The 17294-nt window shown below is 35.8% G+C and overlaps 1 protein-coding gene and 1 pseudogene across 2 annotated transcripts in view; both read left to right on the top strand.

Annotated features, from left to right (window-relative positions):
• The window catches only part of Tmlhe (trimethyllysine hydroxylase, epsilon), a 64841-nt gene that overhangs the window by 20090 nt on the left and 27457 nt on the right, over positions 1-17294 (top strand). Inside the window, exon 2 of one of the 2 annotated variants that reach the window (XM_042667554.1) lies at positions 12687-12865. The exons of the other annotated variant lie outside the window; for it this stretch is intronic. Coding sequence (XP_042523488.1) covers positions 12688-12865 — 178 coding nt within the window. The 5' untranslated portion in view covers position 12687. The remainder of the gene's footprint in view (positions 1-12686; positions 12866-17294) is intronic. 2 annotated transcript variants of the gene reach the window in all.
• Positions 14453-14541, top strand: LOC122097082 (annotated as a pseudogene).

Raw genomic sequence — 17294 nt, 5'->3', positions numbered from 1 at the left:
TACATTTCTTTTTGGACAAAGTCACCCCTTCCCTCACTCTCTACCACTTATTCCCTCTCTGAAACCCCTTCGTAGTCAATAGCTGGATACTTGTATCTTAGCTATAATGGGAAGCTTAAAATAGGAATTTTTTTTGTTAGTCATGGGGCTTGAACTCTGGGCCTGGGTGCTGTCCCTGAGCTCTTCAGCACAAGGCCAGTGCTCTACCACTTGAGCCACAGCACCACTTCCAGTTTTCTGGTGGTTAATTGGAAATAAGAGACTTATGGATTTTCCTGCCTAGACTGGCTTTGAACTGTGATCCTCAGATCTCAGCCTCTTAGGTAGTTAGGATTACAGGCACAAGCCACCAGCGCTCTGCTAAATAAGACTTTGATCCAGGCCCTCACTTATGCAAAAAGTGAGACACTATCTCAAAATAACCAGTGCAAAAATGGCTTGAGGCATGCCTATGGGTAGAGCACTTGCCTAGCAAGCAGCAGGCCCTGAATTCATACTTCAGTACTATCAAAAATAAAACCATTTTTTATTTGCTCATCTTTTGAATTGATTTTCCAACATCTATCTCTTTCAATATGTTTAGTCAGTTAATTGAGTAATGAACTTCTGAGGAGTACTGTTGCCTTTTTTTCATATTTCTTATATTTCCATGTAAGATCTGTACATGTGTTAGATCTCTTTTACCTTTAAGTCTGGTCTTTTTATAGAATAGCCTTTTCTTGATGATGTGCCGTGTGATATTGGTGTATTGTATACAGCAGCTTCAAGTGGCATCTTGGACTGCAGTGGGTGACTTTTGATTGTGATACCTGTCAAACCTCAGAATTCAAATAACCTTCTTTATCTGTAGGACTCATGCAAGAGAGGTCTCTCTGGTAGTTCTCACAATTACGTTGTAGACAATGATGTGTATAAAGTACAATTTGTGATTACTCCTCCATACTTCTCAGCAGTGTGAAGTCTGAAAATATTCAGAAGTGACTTGTGTTAGGGCCTCCTTTCTGGGAGAGATGACTACAACAGTTGTTTTATTTTTCTTTATGTTGCTAAATGAATAAAAGCCCAAGAATGAGTCTCCAGGCTCCCCAGTCTGTGCTTGTTTAGAGCCAGGTTGTCACATGGGACTTTTCTCTCTCCTTTTAATTTTAATTTTATTTAATTTTAATTATTTATTACTATTATTATTATCTTTAAGTAGTTGTACAAAGGAGTTGCCACTTAACAAAGCAGTTTATGAATACAATATATTTTTATCAATGCCATCTACTCTTTCCCGTTCTTTATGTTGATATGTCTACCTAGGTTTGAACAGGAATGTTATAGATTTTCTCCAACTGGCATTGTGGTGTTCCAAAGTGCCCACCACCTTACATGTTCAAAGTTCAAAGCTTGATTCTTGACACTACTTTGGGAGAACACAACCAACAGTGACATCAACCACCTAAAAGCAAACCAAATATACAGTAAAGACCAATATAAAATAACAGCATCTACAATACCAATACTATAGAGAAAAAGGGGACAGATAATACAAAACATACTAAAAGATACTTATTCATGAAAGTAAAATTAATATTTAAAAAGGGACTAAAATAAGAAAGATGAAAGAAAAGATTCAATGAAATATTTAAAAGATATAATTAAATAAAGATGTGATAAAATGGGAAGAGAAAACAGAATAAAACATCAACAGAAAAGCTAAAAAAATTCCTCCTTGCTAAGATGTTTGAAATGGAAATACTTCCTTCTGCGACTTCTAGTTTGGACTTTACCAGGCATGGGAAATAGTGGGTGGAAGCTGAGTCAGGCCTGCTTCTTCAGTCCCAATAAAACAGGCCAAACAAGGCAATTTGGCTTTGTCAGGGTGGCTGTGGCTAAGTGACTGTCCACTCCAGGTTCACCATAGTGAACCTGTATGCACACACTGGGAGTTGCCTACAAATTCCCTTTACCTAAAACCAAATTAATATACAACTGTACTATAAAATCTAGAGTGTTTACCCATACCATTTTATTTTACCATAGAGCTACACACCTGTTTTGAATCAGTCTTCTAGAGACAGGAATGTGCTGGATGTCTCCAGCCCACCATCTTCTTTCTTCTGATTGTGCATCTTGATTTAATTCACACAAAAATATTTCAGCCCTTAAGTATATGTTTGACACTGTGGTAGTTATAAAGAAATTTACTCCTTGAATTCATGGAATTTACAGCCTAACCAAAGAAGCAAAACATACATACTTGAGTCAATTAGAATAGTTTACATCAAGAAATATCAAAGTGGGGCTGGGAAGGTGGCTCAGTGGTAGAGTGCTTGCCTTGCATGCATGAGGCCCTGGGTTCGATTCCTCAGGACCACATAAGCAGAAAAAGTCAGAAGTGGCCCCTGTTGCTCAAGTGGTAGAGCACTGGCCTTGAACTGAACAGCTGAGGGACAGCACCCAGGCCCAGAGTTCAGGCCCCATGACCGACAAAAAATATATAAATAAATAAATAAATAAATGTGCCAAAGTGTTTGGTTTAAACCATATGAACCATGGGCCATCAGGAGAGATTAAAAATCTGTGTAGTCTAGAGGATGAGGATATTGTTTTAAATGAACAGAATTTGAAACAGTCTTTGAAGAATAAATTGAGATTCTATAAAGAATGGAGTGACCATTCCAAAATAAAATATGAAAAACACCATAATCATGATCATGACCATTGACAACTAACTAGATCATTATGTCTCCTTTATTCAAAGTATGCCTAGTCTTTCAACATGTACCTCAACTTAAAAAAAGAACTCTGGCATAAAGTACCCTTTCACTTGATTCAGGGATATTATTTCTTTTGTATGCTTGCCTTATTCTTCATATTAAACAATCATTATAAGCTTTTATTTCTCCTGAATACAACCTTGGCATATTAGTAAGTCCTCTTTAAACTATATCTGATGGTTTCTTTGCTGATTTTTAGCATTTCTCACAGCCTTCCTAATTGTTGGTGAGACTCCTTCTTGGAATATAATATTTGATTCTCAGAAAATCTACCTTTGAAGATGATTATCGTGCCTTTAGAAGGAAATATATCAGGCAAATATGGCTCTGAGAAAAGAAACTACTTCTATTAGAATTAAGAATTCGGATTAGTCAGTAAAGAACCCAAGAATATAATTGCTAACCTTGAAGTCATCTTGCTATACTTATCTTTTTGAAACATACATGTAAGCACACAGTCTTGGTTCAGGTTTCATTTTAAAGGAACTAAACACACATCATTTCTTCTATTGGAATATTTTTTTTCCTAACTACTCACCATAGCTTCCAAAATTCATAATTGTATCTAGTATTCCAGAGCAGCCTGAGGCATTCAGAAGAATTTTCATTTATACCTCATCTTATCCTACAATACATATTCATTTGAGAGAGAGTCTTCTCCAATAGAATGCTCATTACAGTAGATGCACAGATGAAACTGGTCCTGACTGACACTATTGTCTCTAACCAAGGGTCATAGTTGTCACTACTTTGCAAACCAAAGTTTTTTGAAGCTCTTGCTTTAGTAAAACACAGAAAACTCTCAACACTAAATAAAGTATATTTTTAAAAGATCTAAAATGTTCTTTATCAATTAATATCATCTCTTTGTTTTCCAACATTGCCATTTATTCTCCTATAATGCTTACAGGCAGTTTGCTTTAACTTGCTCATTTTCTTTTTTGGATCATCTTTTTTTGTTCTTCTATACTGTAAACTGCATTTCTATTCTGATAGAATTTTACATCCTCAGCTAATGCTTTTCATGTTCTAACCTGCTACTTTAAACCTACTACTTATAGGCTAATGGTGATCTATTTGAATTCACCTCAGAATCTACATAAAGCCATTTTGTTGGCAGTGAAGCATATATTAGTACTTGAGCAGAGATTAATAACTGGCCATATTGGGGCTGAGTGTCTTGAAGATATACCTTTGACTTACAGTTTTCTGGCCCACAACAGTGTTGAATTTAGTTATCATGGTGCCAACCACAAAGTGGCACTAAAATGTTGAACTAATAGTGTAAATAATCAAGGGCCCAATTACTGGGTTCTATAAGCCATCTTTATTTTCTTGCCAAGGTCACAGTTCCCATGGACTTCTCCCAACTACTGAATGAGCATGTCAAGAATACTAATGAAGGCCATTTCTTAGAGACCCAGATTCCACTAATGGCTACCTTTGGCTTGAGAACTGTCCTTCAGCTTTGCTGACACCTTAGAACTGTACTGAAGTCTAAAACCTTGCTTTCTTTTCCATAGGAATTGGCTATACACTATGGTCTGATGGTTGTCTTAGTCTTTTCAGACTCTCTCTATTTTCCCTTGCATGTATTTCTTCTAATAAATTACTTTTATGTCTGTTGCTATCTTTGCATCTGCTTTTTAGAGGACTTGAATTAATGCAGTTGACAACATTGCAATTCGGAAGTTTTCATACATAATCTGTTTATATTGCTTCTCTCCAGCTGATTATTGCCAGAGAGAACTAGTTTTGGCAGATCTTCAGTTCACCCTTCTCTTCACACTTCATGTCCCTTATATTTGACTTAGGTTACCTGCCTTGCCCCTGTGGGAATTCTATTTTGAGATCATCACATAAAGAAATATCCTTCTAATTTATGTAATATAATAGGTTATTTTGCTACTTATTATGCCAAGTACTGGGCTGGGAAGGTGGCTCAGTGGTAGAGTGCTTGTCTTGCATACATGAAGCCCTGGGTTCCATTCCTTAGCACCACATAAGCAGAAAAAGCCGGAAGTGGCACTGTGGCTCAAGTGGCAGAGCCCTAGCCTTGAGCTGAAGAGTTGAGGCACAGCGCCCAGGCCCAGAGTTCAAGCCCCACGACCGACAAAAAAATAAAATAAAAATAAAAAATTATGTCAAGTACTGGTGGTAGTGGGAAAGCTAGCATAGACATTTTTTCCCTTGGATTTTTTTCATGGTAAAGCATACAGACATTGACCCAACAATCACAGATATTAAAAATGCATATTTATAAGTTATAATAAGAGTATTAAAGGAAGAGAAAATTAACTCATAAGAAAGTAATAAGGGGGCTGGGAAGGTGGCTCAGAGGTAGAGTGCTTGCCTTGCATGCCTGAGGCCCTGGGTTCAATTCCTCAGCACCACATAAGCAAAAAGAAAAAAGCCAGAAGTGGTGCTGTGGCTCAAGTGGTAGAGCGCTAGCCTTGAGCTGAAGAGCTGAGGGACAGCGCCCAGGCCCAGAGTTCAGGCCCCACGACCGGATCCCCCCGCAAAAAAAGAAAGTAATAAGGGTATTGATCCTCTTATTTTTCTTTTTTTTCTTTTTAAATTATCTTTAAGTAGTTGTAAAAAGAAGTTCCCATTCTACAAAGCAGTATACGAATACAAGATGTCTGACAACATTGTCACCCATCACTCCTAACCCATCCCTTCTCTCACTTTTATTTTCCCTATCTAAATGGGTTACCTTTGTAGCCTCATCCACTCTTATAACTTTATGTACCTATTTTAGGAAAACTCTCAAATTTGTATCTCCAGCTTAGATTTTTTTGCTGAACTCAAAACTCATATACCCAGTAGCTCCTCTACTATTTTGACATAGAAATCTAATAAACATCTCAAATTTAACAGATCCAAACCAGTTCCTGGTCTTTTCCTGCAAGTGTACATTCTTTCCTATCTTGGTTGATAACAATTCCATCCTTTCACTTTCTCAGTACATAATTTTTTTTTTTTTTGGTCCAGTCATGGGGCCTGAACTCTGGGCCTGGGCGCTGTCCCTCAGCTCTTCAGCTCAAGGTGAGCACTCTACAACTTGAGCCACAGCGCCACTTCTGGCTTTTTTCTTTTTGCTTATGTGGTGCTGAGGAATCGAACCCAGGGCCTCAGGCATGCAAGGCAAGCGCTCTGCCACTGAGCCACCTTCCCAGCCCATCAGTACATAATTTGATTCTTATTTTCTCATTCCATATCCAAATCTATAAATTTTATAGTTGGTACCTTCAAAACTACACAGACCTTGGTTCCTTTTCACCTTCACTTTCACTACCTCAATCTAATCTGCCATTTTGGGTCCAGATTGTTGCAGTATTGCAATATAATACTTACTAATACATACCCTCCTCCTCTCCCAGGCCCCTTTACAGTTTCTTCTTTTTAATTAAAGCAGTCATAAACATCTTAATTGCTGTTGTGTTACTGCTTCTTCTCTCTTTCTTTCTTTTCTTTCTTTCCTTGTCGGTCATGGGGCTTGAACTCTGTCTCGTCACTGTCTCTGTGCTCTTCAGCTCAAGGTGAGCGCTCTACCACTTGAACCACAGTGCCACTTCCAGTTTTCTGGTGGTTAATTGGAGATAAGAGCCTCACAGACTTTCCTTCCCAGGCTGGCTTTGAACCGTGATCCTCATATCTCAGCCTCTGAGTAGCTAGGATTACAGGCATGAGCCACTGGCTCTTTTCTTTTTAAACCCTACAATGTTCCATCATTTCTATCCAGGTAACAACTGAAGTAAAATTACATGATCTGACCCAGTAAACTCCATACTTATAACTTTATCTCATATTCTTCTATCCCTTACACACTGAGGTTAAGCCACACAGATTTTTTTTTTTTTTGCTGTTTTTTGCTCACATCAGACATCATTGCAACTTAGAGCCTTTGTACTGGCTGTTATCTGAAGCTTACTTTATGCCAGATATTCATTCCCATGATTAGCTACCCTTTTGATCAAATGTCACTTTTCTAAAAGAAGCCTACCTGAACACAGTGGTTAAAAATCCAACCTCTAGTATACTTTACCCAACTAGTTTTTTTGTAGTTTTTATAACCTTCTATTATAGTATATAACTTATCTATTATGTTTAATCTTCAACTATCTTCTCTGATTAGAAAATAAGCTCAATGAAAGCAATAATTATTTCTTCTTTGTTTAATGATATATGCCAAGTGCTGAAGACAGTACTTGGCACAAAGTCAGTATCCAATAAATATTTGTTAAATTTATTAGCTCAAGAATTGCTTTAGAGTTTTATGTATAAATTAAATTTGTTTAACTAAAAATTGTACATATTAATGGGATACTATGTAATATTTCAATACCTGTATACATTATATAATCAAGTGAAAAACATATCTTCAATTTATTAGTTCAGAGTATCAGGAAGATTTTTCAATGAATTGATATTTAATCTGAGTGCTGACCAATAAGTAGGAAGAATGAAAGGAAGAGAATGGTAGAAGAGATGATATATGTGATGGCCTTGGGGCAGTGTGGCAAGATTGAAGGGCCCAATTATGTAAAGCCTTAAGTGCGCTGTAAAGAGATGACTCAAACCTTTTGTTGTGCTCAAGGAGCTCACAGCAAATGTCAAGAGAAAAATAATTAAACAGGTTGTTATTATACAAACTAAATACAATAATAAGGATAATCACAAAACACATCAAAACACTGAGTGGGAAGCTACTAACTCTTGAAGAGAGCTGGAATATGTTACAAAGGTGACATTTAAGTTAGGTATCGGGCAGGAGAGAAACATGATGAAAACGTTTTAAGAAGATTAATCTGGCAATAATATAGAAAATGGATTGGAATATGGATGCACTGGAGGCAAGGAAACCATCTAATCTATGGCAACAGTCCAGCTATGAGATGATGAAGGCATCTATAGGAATGGAAAGAGAAGGACAAATCTGAAAGACATTTGGATGAAAAAATGACAGGAGCTAAATGGCTTCTTGGCTTGAAGCCTTTCAGGAGGTAATGCTTCTTCCTTAGTAATAACTATGAAAAGATTCAAACTGACCTATTATGTAATTTCTTCCCCTGACTAGAATTTCTAACTATGGCTGCTCTCCAAAAGTTTTGGTTATTGTGGTTGATACTTGTTGAACCTTAATTTACATTTAAGATGACTTTAGATTTCAAAGGCTGGGAAACTCTCAAAAACATCATTTAACTATGAAATACCAAATCATCCTAAATTAAAAGAAAAAAGAGGAAAATCATAGGGTTTCATAGGAATTTCACAATGAACTCATAGTTTCTTTAAAAAAAATATATATATATATAAAGATGTGATATATATATATATATAAAGATGTGTTAGCGAAATGAGCTCCCTTCCCATAGCTTAGTCCACTCCTTCCCTTCTCCACAGCTTAGCATGCTCCCTTTCCTAGGCAACACTAGGCCCAAGTAGTAAAGGCAGTAAATAATCAACTTCCAACTCCCTTCACCTTGGTATGGCACTTCTCTGGGGCAGCTACCACCATATAAGGCAACAAGAGCCCCTTAGAGTGACCTTCAGATCTAGGCAGTTGCAGGACCCTTATCTACTATTTGGATAGCAGTCATAAATCCTAGTCTGACATGATGAAGCCCCTGGCCCATGCACACCAGGGTTTCTGCCTCCTAGCCCCTTCTAGCTCCTCCTAACCCCCCTAAGTTATATAGGTCACCCCGGACAATAGCCGGTGCTGCTTGTCATTCCTCCCTTGAGAGAAGGATCTTGCTGGCCCCCATCTCCCTACAATAAACCTTTCTTTGTTCTATGTACCTGGATGTCTGCTTGGTTCTCTGGCAAAGTCTAATTAGTCTTAATTTGCTATCAGTGATGAAAAAGAGAATAAAGGATAACGCTGGTGGTATGTACCTAAAGGATTTGGATTTGGAAGAATAAGGTCCCACATTACCTTAGGCCATAGAAAGTCATATTTGTAAAGACAAAAACACCATTTTAACTATATTTTCACACAGGAAAAGTACTTGTATCCTGACATGGGAAAATTTTAACTCAGATGATACTATTGAACTATTGTCATCAAATTAAGTAAAATAGGAGAGATACGTCAAGAAAGAATGGGGATGCTTCAGTCTACTAGTCTGAGTTAATTTCTCCTGCATTAGCTTGTAGAACAGATTTTAAAGTGGGTATTTAGAAAATTGTCAAGTTAGCCAGGCACCAGTTAGCCTGTTTAGAAAATTGTCAAGTTATCCTGTAATCGTAGCTACTCAGGAGGCTGAGATCTGAGGATCACAGTTCAAACCCAGCCCAGGCAGCAAAGTCCATGAGATTCTTATCTCCAATAAACCACCAGAAAACCAGAAGTGATGCTGTGGCTCAAGTGGTAGAGCACTAGCCTCGAGCTGAAGAGATGAAGGACAGTGCCCAGGCCCAGAGTTCAACCCCACAACCAACAAAAGAAAAAAGAAAAAAAGAATATTGTCAGGTTATCAACACATTCAACAAAAACCTTACTTTAGTTTTAGATTTTTTTGGTAGTATTTTGAGAGTGAATTCAGGGCCTTGTACTTCCATTTACATTGTACCTCAGCCCTTTTTGATTTTTCTTTTCCCATTTCTAGGGTTTGAACTCTAGGCCTTCTAGTTTTATCGTTTACTCCTTACACTAGTGCTATGCCACTTGAAACACACCTCCATCCCAAGTGTTTTTAATGTTTATTTTGAAGTTGGAATCTTTCTAACTTTTCTGCCCTGGCTGGCTTTAAACTGTAATCTGGATCTCAGTCTCTTCTATAGCTAGGATTACAACTGTGAGCAACTGATGCCAGGCTCCTTTAGTTATTTTCTGATTAAGGTCTTGCATTTAGCCCCTGGCCATCTTTGATTACAATCTTCCTGATCTCTGCAAACTGGGTATTAGGACTGCACCCAGCTTCATTTTTATTTTATTTTAGGAAGAAAGAAACAAAAGCAGAGTATGGCAAGAGAACTCTGGGAGTTTAGGAAAGGTTTCTAGGATAAGATGATATGTAGTATGTTTTTTTATTTTTTTATTGTAAAGATACTGTGTAGAGGGGTTACAATTATATTAGTAAGGTAATGAGCACATTTCCTATCAACCATTGTTACCCCCTCCTTTGTTCTTCCCCTACCATCCTTTTCCTCCCCACCTCTCCTGCTCCTCCCCCCCACAATTGTAAAGTTCATTTTGAACATAGTATCTTTTACATTTCATTGTTACAATGGGTCAATCTGTATCCTTGCTTAAGCATTTTGTTATTTCCCTTCCCTTCCCCAAATTAGAAAAATATATATACAAGATGCAGGGCACCGGAATCAAATACAGTGACAACAGGGGTTATACCATGGGGGAAGAACATAAAAGAGAAACAATAATATCACATGGTACATTAAAAACAACAGCGACAGTGTTCCTATCTTAGGGTTCATTTTGCTTAGTATGATTCTTGAAGGATGAATGTGGCAGGACTTTCACTTTGAGAGAACAATGAACATAAGCATGAGTTTCTTTAAGTGAAGAAAGACAGTGATGGATAAAGATAGAAGTGGCAGGAATTGAGGCTGATAGTTATCTCAGGACCAGGTGGTGGAAGACATTGTGTCATATAATAGCTCAGCAAGATGGATAAGTACAATACAATAAGATACTTTGAGAGACAGAGAAACTACATTCACATAATTTTTATTACAATATGTTGTTAAAATTGCTCAATTTTATTATTGTTAATCTTTATTGTGCCTACTTTATAAATTAAACTATTATTGGGATATATGAATAGAAAAAAACACAATATAGGGTTGAATACTATTTTCACTTTTATGCATCCATTGGGGGTCCAGGAACATGTTACCCACAAATGAAAGGGGCTATGGTATAATTAACAAAAGTTGGAAAAAATAGGATAATACAAATTGCCCCCATTAGTACTAAAGGAAGCAAGAAAGAAAAGAAAAGGTATCAGAATAAGCAAGACAGAAACAAAAAAAGTGATATGGTTAGGGTTAAACTTAAATATATCATTAATTATAGTCAATGTAAATAGACAATGTATTTGCCCATTTAATATTATTTTTTTGCGCCAGTAACTAGGGCTTGAATTCAAGGCCTCATGCTTTTGCTTAACTTTTTACTCATGGCTGGTACTCTACCACTTGAGCCACCCTTCCACTTCTAGTTTTTTGCTCATTAGTCAGAGATGAGTCTCTTTGTCTGCCTATGAAAGGATAAAATCATCTGTAAATACAGACTCACAGATTATCTAGACTGGCACTTTTAGATAGGGCACTTAGCAGTTATTGTAAATATGGTAGCAGACTTTAAAAGGAAAATGAATAGAATGGATAAAAAGATGGGAAATTTCAGAAGACAGAATTTCTAAATAAGGACTAAATGTAAATATTAATATTGAAAAATGACATGTCAAATGAAAAATTATTTCAACTACTTCAACTGCATACTAGCACAATATAATAAAAGAGCCAATAAATAGAAATTATAAAAATTGAAAAAATAAGATGAAAGAAGACATCAGGGTTTCTAAAACTGTGATATAAGAAAAATATGAGACTCAGACAAAAATTCTAGCAGAGTCCCATAAGGAAAAATACTGTCCACAAATACAATTCCAGTCATTCTTCCTACCTCTGTCCCAGCTTCTTCACTGAATTCTAGTTTCTTTCAAATAGTAGAGATAGATGAAACACTTAAACACTTCATAATTTATTTTGTAAACCCAGCATTAACGTGATAAAATACCTGGTAAAGACATGTCCTCACGTATCTAGATACAAAATGCTGTATAAAAAATTTTAGCATATTAGGCTAAGAATGCAGCCTACTGAGCATTTGCCTATGTACAAGACTCTGATTTCCATCTCTAGTACCACAAAAAAAGAAAAGAGAATGTTCAAGCACATTGAATCCAATAATATATAAAAAAGATAATGTATCTGTAAGGTCCGCTCCTGGATGGCGCGCAGACTCCACCCTCCTCCCAGCAAAGTCTCTGCCCAGTACCTGCGTTACCTACTGGCACGCCTGGAAGGGGTCACTTCTGCACACCTTTCCCTGCCCCTGCCCTAGATAAGGCCTAGCCCCAGGGCCAGACACTCTCTTTCCCTTTACCTGAATACCACGTGCTTGGTGTGGTTCTGACTTGGATTCCTCTTTAAAAACCTAACAATATCAAGTTCAAACAGGGCTTATCCCGGAAATGCTAAGTTGTTTTAACATAATTAATTGCATTATTAGAACAAAGCAGAAAGCCATAGTTATCTCAATAAATGCAGAAAATACATTTGAAAATGTTAACACTTATTCATATGCTCTCATAAAACTAGAAATTGAAGGGACTTTCTCTAGCCTGACAAAGATCACCAATGACAAATAACAACAACCATAAAAGAACATATCAAACATCATAATTAACCATGAAATAGTTAATGTTTTTCCTCAAGATCAGAAATGAGTGAAGTATGTTCCTTATTTAACTGACTGTTAGTCAAGAAACACAAATACAAGATACAAAGGTTTGGAAAAGAAGATATAAAACTTTATTTTATTGGAAGTAATATATGATTGCATTAAAGTCAATATTTAGAAATCAGTAAAATGGATATTAAATGATATCTTGTTATAGATTGATTAAATTTCCCTGCTCATAATTATGTTGAACATAGTTTCATAAATTTATTAACCATATGTCTTAGTTTTCTGCTGCTGTAGGAGAATTTCACAACCAGGGTAAATGTATTAATAATAGAAGTTTGTTTAGCTCATAATTTTTGAAGAATCAGCTGAGGTGATCATATCTGATGAAGACCTTCTTATACCAACATATTGTTATTTTCGTAGCTTCATGAAAGTTGTTTTATATTCTTACTCTCTCTTGTTATTGTCCATTCCTATAGGATGTGGTACTATAGGATGTCCTACCTGCAAAGTAGGCTCAAGAATTTGCTGAAGGCAAGGGTAATTCAAGCCCTTGAACAGTCCAACTTCAAAAGCTTATTTCCGTTACCCATCCATCGGCACCACACAGCCTCCAAGACTCAGAATTGTACTTGGCAGCAACATGAAGATCACTTTGGTAAGGGATGTGTTACATAGCATACCATTTACCACATTATCCATTTAAATATGTAATTTAGTAGTATTAAAAATATTCATTTTATTGTGCAACAAGTACTTCTTATGTGGCCTAAAAATACTTCCTGCTGAATTGAGAGGAACTTTAGCAATTTATTTGGAAGATTCTCTGGAAATTGCAAAAAGAAAAAAAATAACAACAATAAAAAAGAGCAACAATGAAATCCCAAACCAACTGGGCATAGGGAACAATATCCTTCTCTAGCCAAATTCCGTCTTCCTGTATCACCTAAGAAGAGAGACAGACCGACAGACAGACAGACAGACAGACAGAGACAGACAAAAACAGAGAGACAGAGAAGCAAAAAAAGAAGAGAGAGAAGGAAGGAAATAAGGGGAAAGGGAGGGAGGGAGAGAGAGAGAAAGAAAAAAAGAAAAAAGAATGAAAGAGAAGGAAGGGAAAGAAAGGAAAGAAAAAGAGGAAAGAAAAGAAGGAAAGAAAAGTACCAACATATAGATAAGGAATGTTATAACCAGAAAAGTTTTACCTGGTAGGGGATGGGGAAGTTTATCCTTTGTATAAGGTTACTAGGGCTTCTACAATAATTGACACAAAGTGAGTATTTTGCTTGAGGTAGCATCATTTCAATCACTGCTTCCATCTTCACATATCCTCTCTGCATTGTCTTTTTTATGTCTTCAAATCTGTCTCTTTTTAAAAGAACCAGTCATTGGATTTGAAGCCCACCATAACTCACTAGGGCTTCATTTTAACTTCATTAGACCAGTAACAACCCAATCAATCCTCCTATAATAGGTTTTCATCCTGATAAACCCATTGTAAGTTGAAAATTCATGTTAAAGTACATTCAGTGCTCTTAACCTACCATAAATCATAGATTAACCACACATAAATTGTTTAGTATCATATTGCTCCTGTACTGTCATAAACTCAAAAAGATCATAAGTCAAGACCTTTGTATTTCCAAATATGGGCATGTTCATAGGTACTAGGAGTTAGGACATGAATATATCATTTGGGTACATACAGGTCAGTCTGAAACACCCTAGAAGAGAGACAAAAAGAATTTTTTAGGCTACACTCCCAAAGCACAAGCCCACTGTGCACTTCAAAGGCAAACTTAATCTAAAATACAATGATTTCCTTGACCAAATTATAACAAGCTAAGAGATACCCAGTTAAAATAGCAGTTGATTATTTTAGGAGAGCTTCAACTAACATATTACTACTGAGGTGCAACACAAAGGAAAGGTCCAAGGACAAGAGAGCTGAGGAAAAAATGATCACTAGAGAAATGTAATGCCTTTGGTAGCCATAAAAATAATAAGCAGAAAACATGATCAAATTCATCACCAAATTAAAATATTTATGATAAAGTCCTATTTGCTTCAGTATTATTTGCTATACTTACCTGTATGCTTTCAACAATAACAAAATTATAAAACATACTAAAATAAATAAGAAGTAACAAAACTGAAAATAGACAAAGCAGAATCAGATTTGCAAAACACAGGCATTAAAATGATCCATCCTGACAGATAATTTAGGACTAAAAAATACTTTTGAAAGGCTATACTTTCAGGGATCATTTCTATAGTTTGTTACTAGAGAAACTCCACTGATCATGTAGAGTGCCAAAAGTATTTTTGAGAAAATTTTCCTTTTTTAATTATCTTTTTTTGTTGTTTTTGGTCCGGTTGTGGGGCCTGAACTCTGGGCCTGGGCGCTGTCCCTCGGCTCTTCAGCTCAAGGCTAGCACTCTACCACTTGAGCCACAGCGCCACTTCCAGCTTTTATTTTCTGCTTATGTGGTGCTGAGGAATCGAACCCAGGGCTTCATGCATGCAAGGCAAGCACTCTACCACTGAGCCGCCTTCCCAGCCCCTTTTTTAAAATTATCTTTAAGTAGTTATACAAAGGAGTTGCCATTTAATAAAGGAGTTTTGTTTTTGTTTTTGTTTTTTGGTCGGTCATGGGGCCTGAACTCTGGGCCTGAGCACTGTCCCTCAGCTCTTCAGCTCAAGGCTAGCGCTCTACCACTTGAGCTACAGTGCCACTTCCTAACAAAGGAATTTATGAATACAGTACATATTGATCCCTGTCACCCCTTTTTATATTTATTTATTTTATATTATCTTTAAATAGTTGTACAAAGGAGTTGCCATTTTAAAAAGTTTATGAATAAAAAAAAGTTTATGAATATAATGCATCTTACTCAATGTCACTCCTTTCAACATTCTCACCCATCCCTCCCCTACCACCCTTTCCCCTGACTCTTAATTTTGTAGGATTTCCACTGAATTCTTGACTGCATTCTCTCCCTTTTTTCCTCTTCATTTGTCTACCTCTTTTCCCTTGGCCCACCCCACCCCTTTCAAGTATTTACTTCCTGGTGTTTACTTTGTTCAACTTTAACTTTGCCTCTTTAAAGAATTACAGAGTCCTCCTTTGAATCTACCATATTTCAGTTAATCCATTTGTATCCCTTGAATCTATCACAATTCAGTTAATACATTTGTATACACTTTGATATCACCCAACATATTTACTTGTAAGTTTATAAAATCTAGATTATAAGTTTAAAAATCTAGCTTCATTGGCATTTTTAAAGGAATTACATTAAATCATAGATTACTTCAAGTAGTATGGACATTTTTCCAGTATTAACTTTTTCAATCTATGAAGATAGAATATATCTAACATTTCTTTCATCAATGTATTATAGTACACAGATTTTTTTTACTCCATTAGTTAAAGATATTCCTAAGTATTTTATTTTTGTGACAAATGCAAATGGGATTATTATTAATTTGGGGGATAGTTCATTGTTAATGTGTAGAAATAGTACTAATTTTACATGCTGATTTTGTATCCTACAACTTCACTGAACTCATTATTAATGATTTAAGAGTTTTGGTGGAATCTTTATGGTTTTCTATATGTAAAACCATTCCTTTAATTTCTTCTTCTTACCTAATTACTCTGGCTATAAGTTCTAGTCCTATGTTGACTTGAAATGCCAAATGTGAACATCCTTGTTTTATTCATGAACTTAGAGAAAAAGCTTTCAACTCAAGACCTCCCAGTAACTATATTAACTCTAGACAAAGCAATCTTCAGGATAAGAAAGATTGTCTAGGATAAAGAGGCACATGATATAGCAATAATTAAATCACTTCTCAAAAAATGTAAAAATAGACCATCAAAATCCATGAAACAAAAACTGATAGAAATAACCAAAATCACAATTGTCATTAGAGACATTCTTTCTTTTTCAGCAACTGATAAATTAGCTAGGAAAGAAATCTGCAAGGGTATGTATAGCCTGAACAGCATTTTCAGCTAACTAGACCTAACTGACATTTGTAGAAGAATTCACTCAACTGTAGTAGACTACTCATTCTTCTGAAGAGCACATGAAGCATCCACTAAGATAGACTACAATCTGAGCCATAAAACAAAGTTCAAAAAGTTAAAAGACTCTTAACAACAGATACGTACTTTGATCATACAATAGTCAAGTAGGAATAAAAACTTAAAAATAGAATGGCCCCAAGTATTTTGAAATTAAGCCATAGACCTCTAAAAAGTACATGAATAGACAGCCTTAATGGAAATTAAAAATGTTTTGAACTAAGTAAAAATGAATACATAGCCTATTGAAATTCAGAAAGCAGCTAAAGCATTGGTTGGAAAGAAATGAATGCAATGCATACATATATTAGAAAATAAAAATAAATAAGTAAATGAATGGATAAATAGCCTAAGCTACATACTACATTGGGAAATTAGATAAATAAGAACAAATTAAACTTAAAAATAGCACAAGAAGTATGTTCACAAATAAAATAAAATTAAATTAAAAAAAATAGCACAAGAAATGGAATTGACAGACCACAAACCAGTGACATTGAAAATGGAGAGAAACAAGAAAATCGATGAACCCAAAATCTGTTTCCTTGAAATAAATAAAATTGATTAACTTCTATCCAGGTTAACCAAGAATAAAGAAAGAAACAAATTACCAACATCAATAATTTTTATTGATCTTAATGATATTGGGACAAAAAGGGGAATACTACGAAAACATTCTGTGCCCACAAATTTGGTAAGTTAAATAAAAGAGACCAATTCCTGTAAATAAATTATTATGGACTCAATTGTATCCACCAAAAATTCATTTATAGAAGCCCTACAATCCCTTTATAACTACACTGAGACAGTTCTTTGAAGAACATAATTAAGATTAAGTGAGGTTACATGGGTAGAACCCTGATAAAATAAAACTTGTGTTTTATAAAAATGGAAGGAATGGTTGAGATCTCTCTCCTTCACCAGGAACCAAATCAAAACTTGATCTGGATATCCAGCCTTCAAAACTGTGATTAATAAATTTCTGTTAAGCTAC

The sequence above is a fragment of the Dipodomys spectabilis genome, unplaced genomic scaffold (genome assembly GCF_019054845.1).
Source record: "Dipodomys spectabilis isolate Male_0828 unplaced genomic scaffold, ASM1905484v1 ptg000411l, whole genome shotgun sequence".
NCBI classification, from domain to species: Eukaryota; Metazoa; Chordata; class Mammalia; order Rodentia; family Heteromyidae; genus Dipodomys; species Dipodomys spectabilis.
The sequence above is the reverse complement of the archived record's forward strand: the minus strand, read 5'-3'. Positions and strand labels throughout refer to the sequence as shown.